Below are 15,388 nucleotides of genomic sequence, written 5' to 3'. Positions count from 1 at the left end.
CTGCGTGACTAACACACAGACAGGTTTGTCATAGCTTTTCTTCTAAGGAGCAAGCATCTTTTAATTTTTAAAAGCGATTTTAAGTCCAAGAAAATAAAGTCTCTCACTGTTTTCATTGTTTCCCCATCTATTTGCCATGAAGTGATGAGACTGGATGCTATGATCTTAGTTTTTTGAATGTTGAGTTTTAAGCCAGCTTTTTCACTCTCCTCTTTCCCCTTCATCAAGAGGCTCTTTAGTTCCTCTTGGCTTTCTGCCATGAGGGTGGTGTCATCTGCATATCTGAGGTTATTGATATTTCTCCTGGCAATCTTGATTCCAGCTTGTACTTCATTCAGTCCAGCCTTTCGCATGATATACCCTGCATAAAAGTTAAATAATCAGAGTGACATTTGATGTACTCCTTTCCCAGTTTTGAACCAATCTCTTGTTCCATGTCTGATTCTAACTGTTGCTTCTTGACCTTAATACAAAACTATACTCCAATAAAAATTGAAGAATTAAAAACAAAGGGAAAAAAAGATTTTTGATTAAATGGTAAATACTGAAGATGGGCAGAGGTAATTTAGCCTGCAAATAAGACTCCTGGGAAACAAAACAAGGAAATGGAATAAATACCAAAAACAGTAATTCAAGAAAAATTTCCTGAAACTAGTTTTAAAACAGATATAAAATAGATATAAAAACTAGAAACTGTAAATTAAAATAGTACAGTGTGTATATGAAAATTATAACCCACAGTGCACATCAAGATATATTTGAGTAAAGTTACTTGATTTTTAAAGACTAAAAATTATAGGTTATCTGGACCTATACTGTCCAATAAGGTAACCACTTGCCAGTTTTTTAACTGTTAAGTGCTTGAAATGTGGCAGGTGTGGGCTGAGATGTCCTGTGTCTAGGATTCCAAAGACTTGTGTGAAAATAAAAAGTAAATTATCTCAATATTTTTTTATGTTATTGGTTGAAATAGTTGTATGTTGATATGTTGCATTAAATAAAATATTTTTTAAATTTCACCTCTTTTTACTCTTGAATATGACTACTAGAAAAACTTACATACATAAGTTATGTTTTTGTCTTAATACTCTGTTGAATAGCACCCCTCAAGATCTAAAGCTTCTCTTCTAGATCAGGTCTGTATAGAATTGCCCTCTTTCTGGATCCAAATAACTCCTTGAATACAATTTTTATGTAAATAATCCTTCTGAAACTTTCTTTCTCTCTTATTCCGCTTAGAATCTCTTCTTGAACTATTTCTTCTAACACGTCTAGGAGTGCTTTATCCTCCTGAATAAACTGGAGCACAGTGAGTCTTTGTCTCCATCAGGATGAAGGCTGTGTGGAGCTCTAATGTTGTCTTTGCTTGAAAGTGAAAGTCTTAGTGGCTCAGTCCTATCTGATTCTTTGCACTCCCATGGACTGTAGCCCACCAGGCTCCTCTGTCCATGGGATTCTCCAGATGAGAATACTGAAGCGGGTTGCCATTTCCTTCTCCAGGGGATCTTCCCAACTCAAGGATGGAACCTGGGTATCTTGGCTTTCCTCTACCATAATTCAGGGACCCCAGAGCCATCAACTCACTTTCTCCACCTCCTTGATCTTAGCTACTGTCTTCTGTGGCTTTCTCTAGAAATTCTGCATTTTTCTCTTCTTCCCCCTGCTCCCCAGCTTTTGCCTTGTATTTTGTCTTAGTGCTTTACAACAGAAGTTGTCTTTTTCTACTTTATGATTTATCTTTTTCAGATAATGGAAAGATTCTGTGGTATGAGAACCATAAACCACCTATGTTCAAAACTAGTTTCCTTTAATGAGTTTTTTTTTTCATTAAAATTATGACAACTCTTGGAAAATATATTTCAGGGAAAGTAAATTAACTGAAACTTTGATTAGTATATAGAAATTTTGAAAATGAAAAGCAGTAATGACATGAAGACATTTTATAAACTTGGTCCATAAACTTATTACATAATTTACATATGTTCTTTAGAAGAATAAATATTACCATCCAGTGTTTCTTTCTCTAACTCTCTTCATTATTATCTGCTCATTTAGAATATTCCTTGTACTTCTCTATTCGTTCTGACACCACTGTCTCTAACCAGCCATTTAAGGATTTAGCATTAGTATAAAGAATACACTGAATTGTGATGGATCCTAAAACAGTCCTGTTCTTTTGCCTTAGTAAGTAGTAAAACAGAACCCCATTGTTCACCCTTAAAAGTCTTTTTTTTTTTTTTTTTTTGCTGTTTTTGTTTTTGTTGGCTACACCGTGAGACATGTGGAATCTTAGTTCCCTAACCAGGAATCAAACTGGTCTATCCCGTGCATTGGAAGCACAAGAGTCTTAACCTCTGACCTTCAGGAAAGTCCCTGAAATGTCTTTTTTAATGTAGAATAGCTGTAGACCTTTCCCTAAACTAGGACCTCAAACTAGGAAGTGAATCATTTTTTTATATGATATCATTACTAATGGGTATTCATGAAGATGAATTTCTAAGTGGTAGAATATTCAAAGCTAAGAAAAGCAGCCACTATTTAAGAATCCTTAAATTATAACTTATAGTGGGTATGACTATAATTACAGTTTTGTTTTCCATAAGATTTCTGTTGATTTGAAATCATTTTAATAAAATGAAAAGAATTACTTGAATTACAACTTTTTCTGAATGGTGATAACTTGCTTAACTGTGCCTCTGGAAATCTTGACAATGCTGTTTTTACATACCACATCTTTTCTTTGTAAATAACATTTCTTTTTGTTTTTTGTTTGTCATTTAGACACTGCATGTCATTTCTACCTAAATTATTACTAATTTTCAGTTAGTAAAGTGTAGTCAGCTTTAGTTCTTAACAAATAAGCATTTGTGACAGTATCAGGAATTGAGAAGGAAATAAACATCTGCTTCTTCACATTATTGCCTTGTTTTCTTTAAGAACACATTAGATATTCTATTTTGTTCTTAAATAATAGGAAAATTTATGCATTATTAACTCAGTTCAGTATTAACTCGAGCTCTGGACAGAAATCAGGATGTAGAGGAGGGAAGAACTGAGTAGAATTATTTTCTAACTTCTCTGTTGTGTGTCTTATGAGTCATGCATATACACCAAGGCCTTGATGTGCATTTGGTTACCTTTAGGATGGATACTGTCTGATACTTCTTGGCAGTGGGGCTAACAGCCCATTTGGCATATCAAGTGGGGAGAATACCTCATTCACCCACAATTTCTTAGATGATGCACTCCTGCGGGTTCCTATTTCAGAGAGGCACACCAAAGGCTCCATGTGAGTCCCGTGAAGCAGCCTCTGTAGCGCCTCTGACTCACTGATCTTCACCCAAGTTGCTGGTAAGGGAACTGAATATGGGCATTTCAATAATGGAATGTGATTTAGTAAAGAAGAACACAAGTCCCTCTCTACCAAACAGAGTTTAAGCAGCCTCAGGAGTACTGGCATCCAAAACCTCCTGTTAATAGGCCTGTATGTCTTCAAGAATGTGAAACTCTCACCTCTCTGGTCATTAGGTCATGCATCTGCCCATCCCAACCCTCCCCCATCCCTGCTCACACACTACATTCACACACAGCACTGGGGAAACTTCTTCACAACCTTCAGTGCCTGGCTGCACAATGGACAGGCTCAGCTCTGAGCATGCTTCATGTGAATATCTATCACATTAGCACTTTACCAAAACTATTTTTAAGTGGCTGGGTAAGAATATTCAGTTCAGGTTCAGAGATTGAGAAGAAAAAGTGTTCATGGCAGAGCTGCACGATTTGGACTTCCATCATCTGGTTCTGTTCAGGGCACCCTGACTACCTATGTGATCCAACCAAGGACACAGCTTATGTTATCCTTTTCCATATTTACGTTGTTAACTGTTTGTGTGCATGCCAAGTTGCTTCAGTTGTGTCTGACTCTTTGCGGCCCTGTGGATCCTGCCAGGTTTCTCTGTCCATGGGGTTATCCTGGCAAGAATACTAGAGTGGGTTGCCATTTCCTTCAGGGGATCGTCTCAACCCAGGGATCAAGCCTGCATCTCTTACATCTCAGGCACTGGCAGGCAAGTTCTTTACCACTAGCACCACCTGGAAAGAGACATTAACTATTTTTGTTCATTATCCTCGGTTACATTTTGGTATGAAAATTAAATTTTGAAAACAGTCATATAAGGAGTAGGCATTAAAGATAAGCAGAGACAAGTAACACTAAGTGATTTATGAGGAGAATGGAGAGGAGGAAGAAGAAAAATTTGCTAATCCCTCATTTTATTTGTATTATGGGTTTATTTATACTCTGATACCTTTATTTTATACATGGGAAAAGTTATATCAGCAGAAATCAAAATGAATTGTCCATGTTCAATTTAACTGCAGTTACAACTCAGATTTCCTGACTCCACGTTCAATATTGTTTCCAGTATGCTACACTGAGTTCTCCTGGTTTGGAAAAGATTGTCATTTTATCATAAAAGTTAACTAAACTTGAAGCAGATACCATAGAACTGTGGAGAGAACTGAATCAAGAAATTCTTAGAAAATGTGGTGTGTTCAAATGAGAGTTTACTCCCAAATAAATCTATCAGTGCTATGTATAACTCATGGAAGAGTCTTTTCGTGGTACTAATACTGTATTAGTTAGCTTTGCTGTGTAACAAACCATCCTCAAAATTAGTTGCTTAAACAGTCATTTGTTATAAATATTAACAACAGCTAGTCATTAGAATCATAATGTAGTGGTATTTGTACTTCTACAGTTGAGCTGTTTGTAAGATCTTTGTGGTTTATTATAATTAAATCTATATACTTAGGTAATGCAATAGAAGAAATAGAACTTCTAAGTTTTAATGACTGTCTTTTAAAAGAAAAGTTTCTTATTTTCTCTGACCTTAATGTAATATTGAAGAATTAACATCAGTTTCATCATAATGTTATCTATATCTACACTTTTTATTTTAGAGTTTAGATAAAATGATTATTAAATGTTAAAGTATTAATAGTTTCACAATTACAAAGAGCTTTTCTCATGACCATAATACGATGGTAATGCCCTAATTGTGAAAGATTTAAATTTGTGTTTAAATTATTTTAGAAGTATTTGTGTCACTAATAGTATTTTTATTTAAAATATTTAATTTTTTAATTTAAAATTGTTATTGAACAATTTAGATTGGATTTTATGGATTTCAGAGTGTCTTCATGGGCTAACTAGATAATGTCACTCTTGACCATTCATGCTTACTACTATTGTCGAGTTTGCTTATTGTTTGTAAGAGAATCTTTCAAGTGTAAGTTCCCAGGTATCTTTTTCTGGTGCTGATTATCATCAAAAAAGTATGTGTATCTCTGCCCCCTTTATGTTAAATTTCTAAAATGAGTCTATTCTGCACTCGTAGTAGATGTGTTCTTTCCTTTGTGTGCTGCTTTTTGCTGCTATTAATGGTGAATCTTCTCTCCCTTTTGTTTGCAGTGTCTCAGTTTGAAACTGAATTCTACATCAGTGGACTGGCACCTCTCTGTGATCAGCTTGTTGTACTTTCCTACGTAAAGGAGGTTTCTGAAAAAACGGTAATTTTTTTCACCTAAAATGCAACGGGAAGTGCAGGTTCATCTGTAGCATTTTCCCCCAGATCATGTTGCCATGAAAGAACTCAGATTCAGCCTTAGCAGAACTTCCTGACCTATAAAACAAGGGCAGAGAGATTACTCTGCAGACTTAATGTATTTACCTTTCAGAAGCTCCACTCCTTGGTTGCCTTTGTTCCTTTTGCCAAGCAAAAGGGAGTCTTTTTTTTTTTTTAATTTTTCTTCCTTTTTTTCCATCTCTCTTGGTATTTCAGTCGAGGGGAATGAAGAATTCCTCTTGCTGAAAGGCGAAGGAACTGAACTGACACTGTGCATTAACTGAAATGACTGCGATGAAGTTGATCTGCAGCATCAGCAGGGGTCCCTGTGGTCAGAGTGAATTACCGAGAGGGCAGTCCATTATTTCCTGTGGTCTAGACATTCTTGTTTACTTCCCAGTGGCCTTGTGTTTCTGAGTAGCTTGATTCTTGCTTGGAAATTAGATTCTTGCTAAGTCTCAGTTATCAGTGCAAATGATGGTATGAAATGCATGGCTAATAGGAAGCAGCAGAGAATCAGCATTTCATTATACATGACTTTGGAATGAAGCCTGTTAGGGGGTCCAGTGGAGGGCCCTGCATACTGAGTCTTTCTTTGAAGCCTAGGTCAGCTGCATTCCTAGTTTGTCTTTGTTGTCAGAGTCCAGGGGTCCTGCTAGGAAGGGGCTAAGGGTGGCTTCAGGGTATAAGCAAGGAGAGTTTATTGTAAAGGATTTTCTCTTGGATGCCGTGTATAAAAGAAACACAATTGATCATCTAGCCCTCTACAGTGAGTGGGTTCCCCTTGTCTGTGTTCTCTCCCCTTTTTTTCCCTTTCAAACAGCAGAGAATCAAATGGGGAGAGAAACCCTGGGAGTCCCAGTTTTGAAGTGGTAGCTGCTCTCCAGCATTCCTCTGAGCGAGCTCTTGCATCAGGAAGCCATCGCTATAGTAACCTGGAGCTCTGGGTGCCCATGTTGCTAGGCAATGGGATGCTGCAGACTTAAGTGAACACTCAAACCTGCTAAAATCAATAGGACTGGCTTCTAGCCCTGTGCAGGACATCAGTTTATTATTATTTTATTTATTTATTTTTTTGAAAAGAAAGAAAAGCAGTGGCTCCTGAGGGAGTAAATACAGTGCTTTTTGATGAGGAGTGTGGGGAGGATTGAGAAAGTGATTGAAAGGCGTAAGGAAAGAGGCAGTAAAATGAAAAAGGGAAAGCCTAATAAACCACTGACCAAAAAAAGAAGGGAAGGAAGGAAACCTTTGTTAATAAAAGAGAATATTGGAAAGGAGTAAAACCCAAGAAAGGCCAACCTCAAAGAGCAAATTAGAAAATGGAATTTTTTTCAGAGAAAGAAGTGAGGGTCTTAGAGATGCTTTAAAAAATGTGTGTGTTGGTATACATAACTCTTTGTTTTCTGTACCACCAAAGGACACCTGATATCCTTCCGCACAGAATGAACTGATAAAATTAAGGCAGAAAGAGTAAAGAAGCATGCTTGGGGCCAACTATGCCCTCCCCACTTTTCATATCAAACAGACATGTTAAATGCAACAGTAAACAAACTTTTTTCTACCAGGCTTAATGTTACTCCAGCATATTTTTTTCCATCACATCTTTTACCTGCATGCATGTCCCCACACAGTTGTAGTGATATTGAGGAGCATCATTCTATTCTCTGTGCATATGGCTGTGCAGTCTCGCATCATTATTTATGGTGCTTGTGACCTATTTCATCTCATTGATATAACCTAATTTATGAAGCTGCTCCCTTAATGTTTTTTTTTTCCAATCCATTAATAAAGCACATGTGTGTTAAGAATAGTGCTGCACTCAGAGTATCAAAGATCAACAAGACCAGGGACTTGCCTGGCGGGCCAGTAAGATTAAGACTTCACCTTCCAGTGCTGGGGTGTGGGTTTGATCCCTGGTAATGGAAGTAAGATTCCACAGCCAGAAAACCAAAACATAAAGCAGAAGCAGTGTTGTAACAAATGCAATAAAGACTTAAAAAAAAGTCAACAGGACCAAATTCCTGCTCCTAGAAAGTTCACACATAAGCAGGGCTGTTTGACCAGTGAACAAAAGTTGTAAAATAGTGAGACGATAGATTTCTCATCCATCACTTTGCTGATGGATTTCTTATATATGAAGGAGCTGTTTATATGTTCTAGCGAGGTGGTTTTCTTTTAACATTGTTTGGTTCAATCTTTTTTTCTGTTTTTGATTCTACTTTTGATTTTTTTTTTTGTCATTGTTAACAGCTATTAATGTTTTTAAAAATATTCAAATCTTTCAGTTTTTTTCCTTTTTGTTGTTTTCAAACTAAGATATTTGTCATTTCTCCATAGATCTGATCAATTATCCTGTATATTCACCTGGGTTTTTTCTTCGACCAGTTGACCTTTTACAGTTGTTTTTTTAATTTTTGAATGCTTTAAATATATGAGACGCAGTGCTAACCTAATGGTTTCTCAGTTAACCTAACAAAATTGATCAAAGGGATCTGTGAGGCTTACTGTTTTATTGGGGGACCTTGGAGCTTCAGGGGTAGTTCTGGACTTCTTTCATGTTGTTTCTTTCATCTGTATTCTCTGTACCAGTGCCACACTGCATTAGCTCTTGTTGCTTTGGAAAGTAGTCCAAGTATATGTTTCTTGCCCATGTGCTGAATACTCAGAGAGCATGAGCTTTACAGTAAAACAAACTTGATTTCAAATATAGTCCTAGTTTTTCCACAAATCCCAGTCCTACCATTTACTTACATAACTTTAACTTCAGTAAATTTTTTGATCCTCAGTTCCTTCCTCTGCAAAATGAGGAACAACAATACTTCCTGAGGGTGATTTAAGGACTCGGGAGAGTAATCTGTAGATAGTCACCTACTAAGCTAGTGGAATTGTCATAGGCCCTCACTAAAGCGTATTTTCCCCTTCTGTCTTGGTCTAGAACTGCAGTGACCAGAATTGTAGTCACTAACCTCATGGAGTTATCTAAATTGAAATTAATGAAAATTAAATAAAATTCAAAGCTCTGCTTCTCAGTCATAGCCGTCACCTCAGGTGTTCAGCAGCCAGCCGTGACTGCCGACATGGTCCAGTGCCATCTGTTCTGTATATCTCATTACAATACAGTACATACATACAATACATCCAAAAGGTCAAAATAAACCACTGCTGAAGCTATCCACAGCCGGTGGTAGGAAGGGCTTATATCTGCCAATTTTATCAAAGCAAGGCATTTAATTATGGCTACCTAGAATTAATTTGTATCACTTATAGAAATATAATTCCAACGAGCCTTTCTTCCTCCCCCAGGAAAGAGAATACTGTGCCAGACCCAGATTGGATATCATCCAGCCACTTTCTGAAACTTGTGAAGAGATTTCTTCTGATGCCCTGACCGTGAGGGGCTTTCAGGAAAATGAATGTCGAGATTATCACTTAGGTGAGAGAGATCAAGGATCTGACTCATGTGATTTCTTCTATTTGTTTTTTCCCCTTCACCTGAGTAGCACAACCAGAAGTTTAAATTAAGGTGCTGAAAGACTCTTAGAGCTAATCTGGGCATATTGAAAGTTAAGACGCCAAGGCTCAGAGATGCTGGAGAACTCGCTTGAGTTCCCGGAGCAGAAGGGAGGGGTAGAGATGGGACCAAGACCAAGGTAAGGAAGCTTTGTGGTCTTTGTCCTTACATTTGGTCTCCTGTCCTAACTATTTCATGTGACACCTGACTTACAGTGATGTCAAGCAGCATGGTTCTGTGGTTGCCATATCACTCTGGTGTACTCTGGGTTGGCAGAGAAATTGTCCTTCTGTAGCTGAATGCTCAAAGCTTGAAAGAGTATGTGGTACATACTAGACTTTCACTATTATTTGTCAAGTAGATGAATGAATACATTTAGTCACTGCTTGGAAATAAAAGGAGAACCATTACTCTGTAGTCATACGAGGGGCATCTCTATCTTCAGTTCAGTTCAGTCGCTCAGAAGTGTCCGACTCTTTGTGACCCCATGGACTGCAGCACACCAGGCTTCCCTGTCCATCACCAACTCCCAGAGCCTGCTCAAATTCATGTCTATTGAGTTGGTGATGCTATCCAACCATCTCGGACTTCCTTTGTGGCTTAGATGGTAAAGCATCTGCCTACAATGTGGGAGACCCGGGTTCAATCCCTGGCTTGGGAAGATCTCCTGGAGAAGGAAATGGCAACCCACTCCAGTATTCTTGCCTAGGAAATCCCATGGATGGAGGAGCATGATAGGTTACAGTCCATGGAGTCGCAAAGAGTTGGACACGATTGAGCGACTTCACTTTCACTTTCTTTCCAACCATCTCATCCTCTGTCTTCAATCTTTCCCAGCAACAGGGTCTTTTGGTGTCACTCTATTCTTGAAAAATACATTGATGAAAAAATAGAACAGCTTTGGCTGTTGAGACAATCTTTCCTTCTTTAAAAACAATTAACATATTTTGAGAGTATTGTCAGTTATTTTGGTCAAGAGAAATGAAGAAATACCCTATATCTGAGTTTTCTTATATGAAGCCCATGATCAGCTGGGAAATGGGAGTGTCTGTTTTGGACTTAGAAAAAAGCAAATGTGATTCACAAGAGAATGCATCCAGTTAAGGTATTTTTCCTTAAAGCAAACTTGGCTGCACTCTTAGAAACCCTTCTGATCAGATTTTATAATTGAATTCTGCAGGAAACCCTTACCATCGGCATTGTGCACAACATGCTTCAGTGATAGATGATGTCCCCAGGCCTTGGGGCATCTGTCGTTTATGCTTTAGATGGCCTTGACCTTGATGAGGAGGAAACATTTATCGCCAACTGTAGGGTGTAATTGTTCTGTAAAAATTGAACAGTGCCGTAAATGCCCATCAATAAAGTTTATATACAGTAGATAAATTATATATGATAGACACCAAGAATTTTCAACACTTTCAACTGAGGTCAGAATGTTAATTACGAAACAATTTTTAAGCCCTCATTTTTTTTTAAAGATTTTTTGGTATTTCCTCCCACCTTCCTTCCTTCCTTCTCTTCTTTCCTTCTTCCTTCTCTTTCTTCTTTTTTCTTTCAAATTTTTTTCCATGTAAATATATTTTAAAGCACTGGAATAGATTCTGACGTTCTCACCTCTAATCTCCCACCCTCTTCAAACACAGGCAAATACATTTATTTCAAAGGTAGGGGAGTTTTCTACTCACTCTTAAAGCTGGGTAGTCTAACGAAGTCCTCCTCCCAAACCACTGCCAAAGTTTCTCCTATTGAGTCACCCAACTTGTTCCTCTCTTCTCTTATCTCTAGAGTACTCAGAAGGGGAGTCACTCTTTTACATCGTGAGTCCAAGGGATGTTGTTGTAGCGAAGGAACGAGACCAAGATGACCACATCGACTGGCTTCTTGAAAAGAAGAAATATGAAGTAGTTTTGCTTTTACTTTTTTCAAAGTATTGACAGATCAGTAACATAAAGAGGATAAAAGCGTTTTTTGTAGTAAATCTTTCATGTTGGTCAACTAGAATGCTCTAAGCTAACAATATGTGGGAGGCTAACAACTTTCCACTGTGTTTTCCAGAAATTAGAGGGAATAAAGATGGCAGGGAGGTTGACTGGCTTTGTTGTTCAATGGAGGAAGAATTGGCAATGGAGGGAGGGGGTAGGTTAAATCCAGCCTACTGATGTGTTTATTTGGTTGTTTTTAACTGAGGTAGTATTTCAGGATCAACTATTTGAATATTTTAGTGAAACCATTTATCTTGTGCTTAGTTCATTTATATTGTGCTTAGTTCATATGTAAAAGTAAAGCTGTCAAATTATACTCATTTAGGATGGTTTGAACTGCCTTTTTAGATAGAATGATGTTGTCCACTTCATTGAGTATTGGGTCTGACTAGTTTGAGTAGATAATATCCCCTCATGACTTTTTTTTTTAAAAAGGAAAACATTTTAATAGCTGCAAAAGCATTGTTGTGGTGGTTTAGTTAGGGAAGCTCTCTGGAGAGGCTTATCTGCTAGTTAGCTAAAAAACAAAAAATAGTCCATTTATTTGGTGCTTTAAGTTTGTAACCACCTGACACGATTTGAAAAGAAATGTTTTTATTGAATACTATATAAACTTTTTGGAATCCAAGTATTGATACCAAGTATTGATACCAGTTGATAATATATAAACTCTTTTGAGTCCAAGTATTGATACTCCAAATATTGGAGTCCAAGTATTGATACTTTATTGTTATTGATATTTAAAGGTTTAAATATCAACCTTTATTACCCTGATAGCTTTGAATCCAGTAGCTTCTTAAAGAAATAAATTAGGGTTTCAAACAGTTGTGGTAAAGTAATCATTATAAACTTAATAAAATAAAAATAGAATCAGAGATTTTCAAAATCTTATTGTAGTTATACCTACGTGTATGTATATAGGTTACTTTTTATGTTTCATAAAGGAAAAGTGCCCCTTGGTTAATACATGTCAAACAGATTTAGAATGACAGGTGGATTTTTTTTGTTGTTCTTTGAACCTAGGAGATTTTTTGTATTTTAATTTGTGTCTGAAATGTGATTCCAGTATCCTAATGTGGAAATGAATTCACATGGAAATAAGAGAAGTCTTCATTTTGGTTGACTGCTTTTGTTTCAGTTAGAATTCAGTGAGGTTCACTCAACCATAACATTAAAAATTCCTGTGCTTGAAGCAAAAGCCATGGGAAAGCGGGGCTTATTTATGTAGCCCATAACTTTAAAACGTAATAAATATAGTGTTTATAACCTCAATATCTTTCTCTCCTACCCGCTCCCTTTTTTCCCCCTTCTCCTTTGTCATGTTTTTGTAAACACAGGAAGCTTTGATGGCAGCTGAAATTAGCCAAAAGAACATTAAAAGACATAAGATTCTGGTAAGTATATAATTTTACTATTTGAAATATAACTTTACCTTTCAATAAGTTATGAGACTGCAAGTAATTTGAAAAGAACAGATTCTTCCTACATTTTGAGAAGTTCTTTCCCATGAATTCTCTAGCCTGTGAAGTCAAAATATTTCATTTTATTGGATCAGTTTCTGCTTGTAAGCAAGAAACTTGAACACCTGCTAGGAGGCAGTCTTAGGTAATTTGGAAACTGGATTTATAAATACCCTTTAAATACAAAACTTTCCAGTTATGTGTGGAGAAGTTTCTTTAAATCATAGGTAAAATCACATTATCATGAAATTTATCAAGAGAGTAGTTTCATAAAGCTAGATTGCTTCCATGTCTCCATAAGAACAGACCCAGTTAATTTTGTTATGGTGACTAATCTAGGACATCACATACATTTTTATTACATTTTGGACTCTGGAAAAATATTGTGAATAAAAGACCACTTCTTTGCTAACTGTGACAATGAATGTACAGATGGAAAGGCAGAAAAGAAATGGTATCCTCTGAGTGAAAGATCCCTAGAGATCATCTAGCCCAGGACCCTGGTTGACAAATGCAGATTAGAAGATTAGTCTCTTGTGGCTGTTTGGGTTCCAATACAAATTCCTTCTGCCTATACTTTCCCACCTTAAACTTCTCTTTAAAATGCCTCAAAATAGCCTAATTCTCAAAGAGCATACGAAGAAAATAACTCAGGAACTTATTCATTGAAAATTGTAGAGAATAAGGAAGAATTACCTAAAAGTGGAGTAGTCCTGCCAGTACAAGAGTATAATTGAAGTAAGCAGGTCAAAAGTAAGACAAGCTCGGCTAGTCAGTTGTACATTGGATTTGGTAACATGAAAGTGACAAGAACATTTTCTGTACATGTATTATTTATTCTTAACATGCTTGGAAGAGTGAAAGTGAATAGGAGATGATGAAGTCGAGTAGAATAGAGACTACTAGGCTTGCTGCAAAGTGGAAAAGATTCAAGACTGCAGGTGGGGACTATGACATCATGGGCAGGTTTTTGGTAGTCCTGGGTATTTTGTGTAAGAGAGACACTTAACATGCTTATGATAAGGGGAAAGAGATAAAATCAGGTAAAGGTTAAAGGAACACAGGGAACAAAGGTTGGAGAAATTGACTCAGCAAAGGAGGCATCTCTTTTCTGAACCTGTAGACTCACTATAGATAGTGTGATCTGTGGTTTTCAGAGAAATAAAGTTAGTCACCCTTTCTTCACCCTGTAGTTCCAGCAGATTTGGAATATGATTTCCTACATAGTCGTCCTTAAAGTAAAATTGAATCAGCTAAGAACTTTGGGTATTTCCCTTCACTCTTGAAATGGGCATGTCCTCTACATTAATCATGCCTGGATATTTCCTTCCTAAGACAAGGCAGGCAGAGAGAAATGGGCTCCTACTATTTCTGCCATCTAGGAAGAAGTTCCAGAAAATATTTTTTTGTACATAAAGTAGAAGTTAAAAATCTAAGGTTTTTTGTTTTGTTTGTTTTTTTTTTAACATATATTGAGTTAAGCTTCTAATGCAGATGCTTTTGCATGGAACTAATCTTTCATAAGAGTCATAAGAGGTCCCCTGTATTTGTGACACAGGCCACCCCAAATCCTTTCAGAACCAAAGTAGAACAAGTAAATGAGCGTGAGACTGGGAAGCCAGTCAGTTCACTGCTTTGAGACTGTTTCCTCGTCAGTAAACTTGTGGGTTTGAATGTCCTGTTTTTCATGTTCATGTTGATGTCAGGTTGAATATTTCCCTTTCAAGTGGTGTCCTGCCATTTCTTTTCTCTTGCAGCATATCCTCAGACTTGATGTAGAAGAGACAGATAACTCACGTTTTACAGATGAAAGCACAAGAAACAAGTTTATATCTAGTGATAACATGAAATGTGTTTCTCATATCAGAGATTTCTTTTGTAGGAAATCTTTTAGAAGAGGGCAGGTTAGGAGCCATTAAAGTAGTAACTGTTAAAAAATTATGAATTCTAAAATTTGTGATAATACAAGTGTATTCAAATATGATTGAGAAAGAAATGAGCATAATTACATAAAGCAAACTGAGGTATAGTATGAATAGGTTCTTGTCAGCAGTGCTAGTGTGACCCAATGTCATGGCTCACTCAGGAACCGAGACCCAATTTTCCATCAGTCCAGTTCAGTCGCTCAGTCGTGTCCGACTTTGCGACCCCATGAACCGCAGCACGCCAGACCTCCCTGTCCATCACCAACTCCCAGCGTCCACTCAAACCAGTGTCCATTGAGTTGGTGATGCCATCCAACCATCTCATCTTCTGTCGTCCCCTTCTCCTCCTGCCTTCAGTCTTTCCCAGCATCAGGGTCTTTTCAAATGAGTCAGTTCTTCACATCAGGTGGCCAAAGTATTGGAGTTTCAGCTTCAACATCAGTCCTTCCAATGAATACCCAAGACTAATTTCCTTAGGATGGACTGGTTGGACCTCCTTGCAGTCCAAGGGACTCTCAAGAGTCTTCTCCAACACCACAGCTCAAAAGCATCAATTCTTTGGCACTCAGCTTTCTTTATAGTCCAACTCATATCCATACATGACCACTGGAAAAACCATAGCCTTGACTAGACGGACCTTTGTTGGCAAAGTAATGTCTCTGCTTTTTAATATGCTATCTAGGTTGGTCATAACCTTCCTTCCAAGGAGTGTCTTTTTAATTTTATGGCTGCAGTCACCATCTGCAGTGATTTTGGAGCCCCCCAAAATAAAGTCTGACACTGTTTCCACTGTTTCCCCATCTGTTTGCCATGAAGTGATGGGACTGGATGCCACGATCTTAGTTTTCTGAATGTTGAACTTTAAACCAACTTTTTCACC

The 15,388-nt window shown here is 37.4% G+C and overlaps 1 protein-coding gene across 3 annotated transcripts in view; it reads left to right on the top strand.

Moving 5' to 3' along the window:
• The window catches only part of VPS41 (VPS41 subunit of HOPS complex), a 197,682-nt gene that overhangs the window by 145,153 nt on the left and 37,141 nt on the right, over positions 1-15,388 (top strand). For all 3 annotated transcript variants that reach the window (XM_070466633.1, XM_070466630.1, XM_070466639.1), the window contains 4 exons: positions 5,474-5,571; positions 8,931-9,060; positions 10,927-11,042; positions 12,461-12,517. In XM_070466633.1, coding sequence (XP_070322734.1) covers positions 5,474-5,571; positions 8,931-9,060; positions 10,927-11,042; positions 12,461-12,517 — 401 coding nt within the window. The remainder of the gene's footprint in view (positions 1-5,473; positions 5,572-8,930; positions 9,061-10,926; positions 11,043-12,460; positions 12,518-15,388) is intronic.

Source organism: Odocoileus virginianus, chromosome 1 (genome assembly GCF_023699985.2).
Source record: "Odocoileus virginianus isolate 20LAN1187 ecotype Illinois chromosome 1, Ovbor_1.2, whole genome shotgun sequence".
NCBI classification, from domain to species: Eukaryota; Metazoa; Chordata; class Mammalia; order Artiodactyla; family Cervidae; genus Odocoileus; species Odocoileus virginianus.
This window is presented reverse-complemented; position numbering and strand designations above follow the sequence as displayed.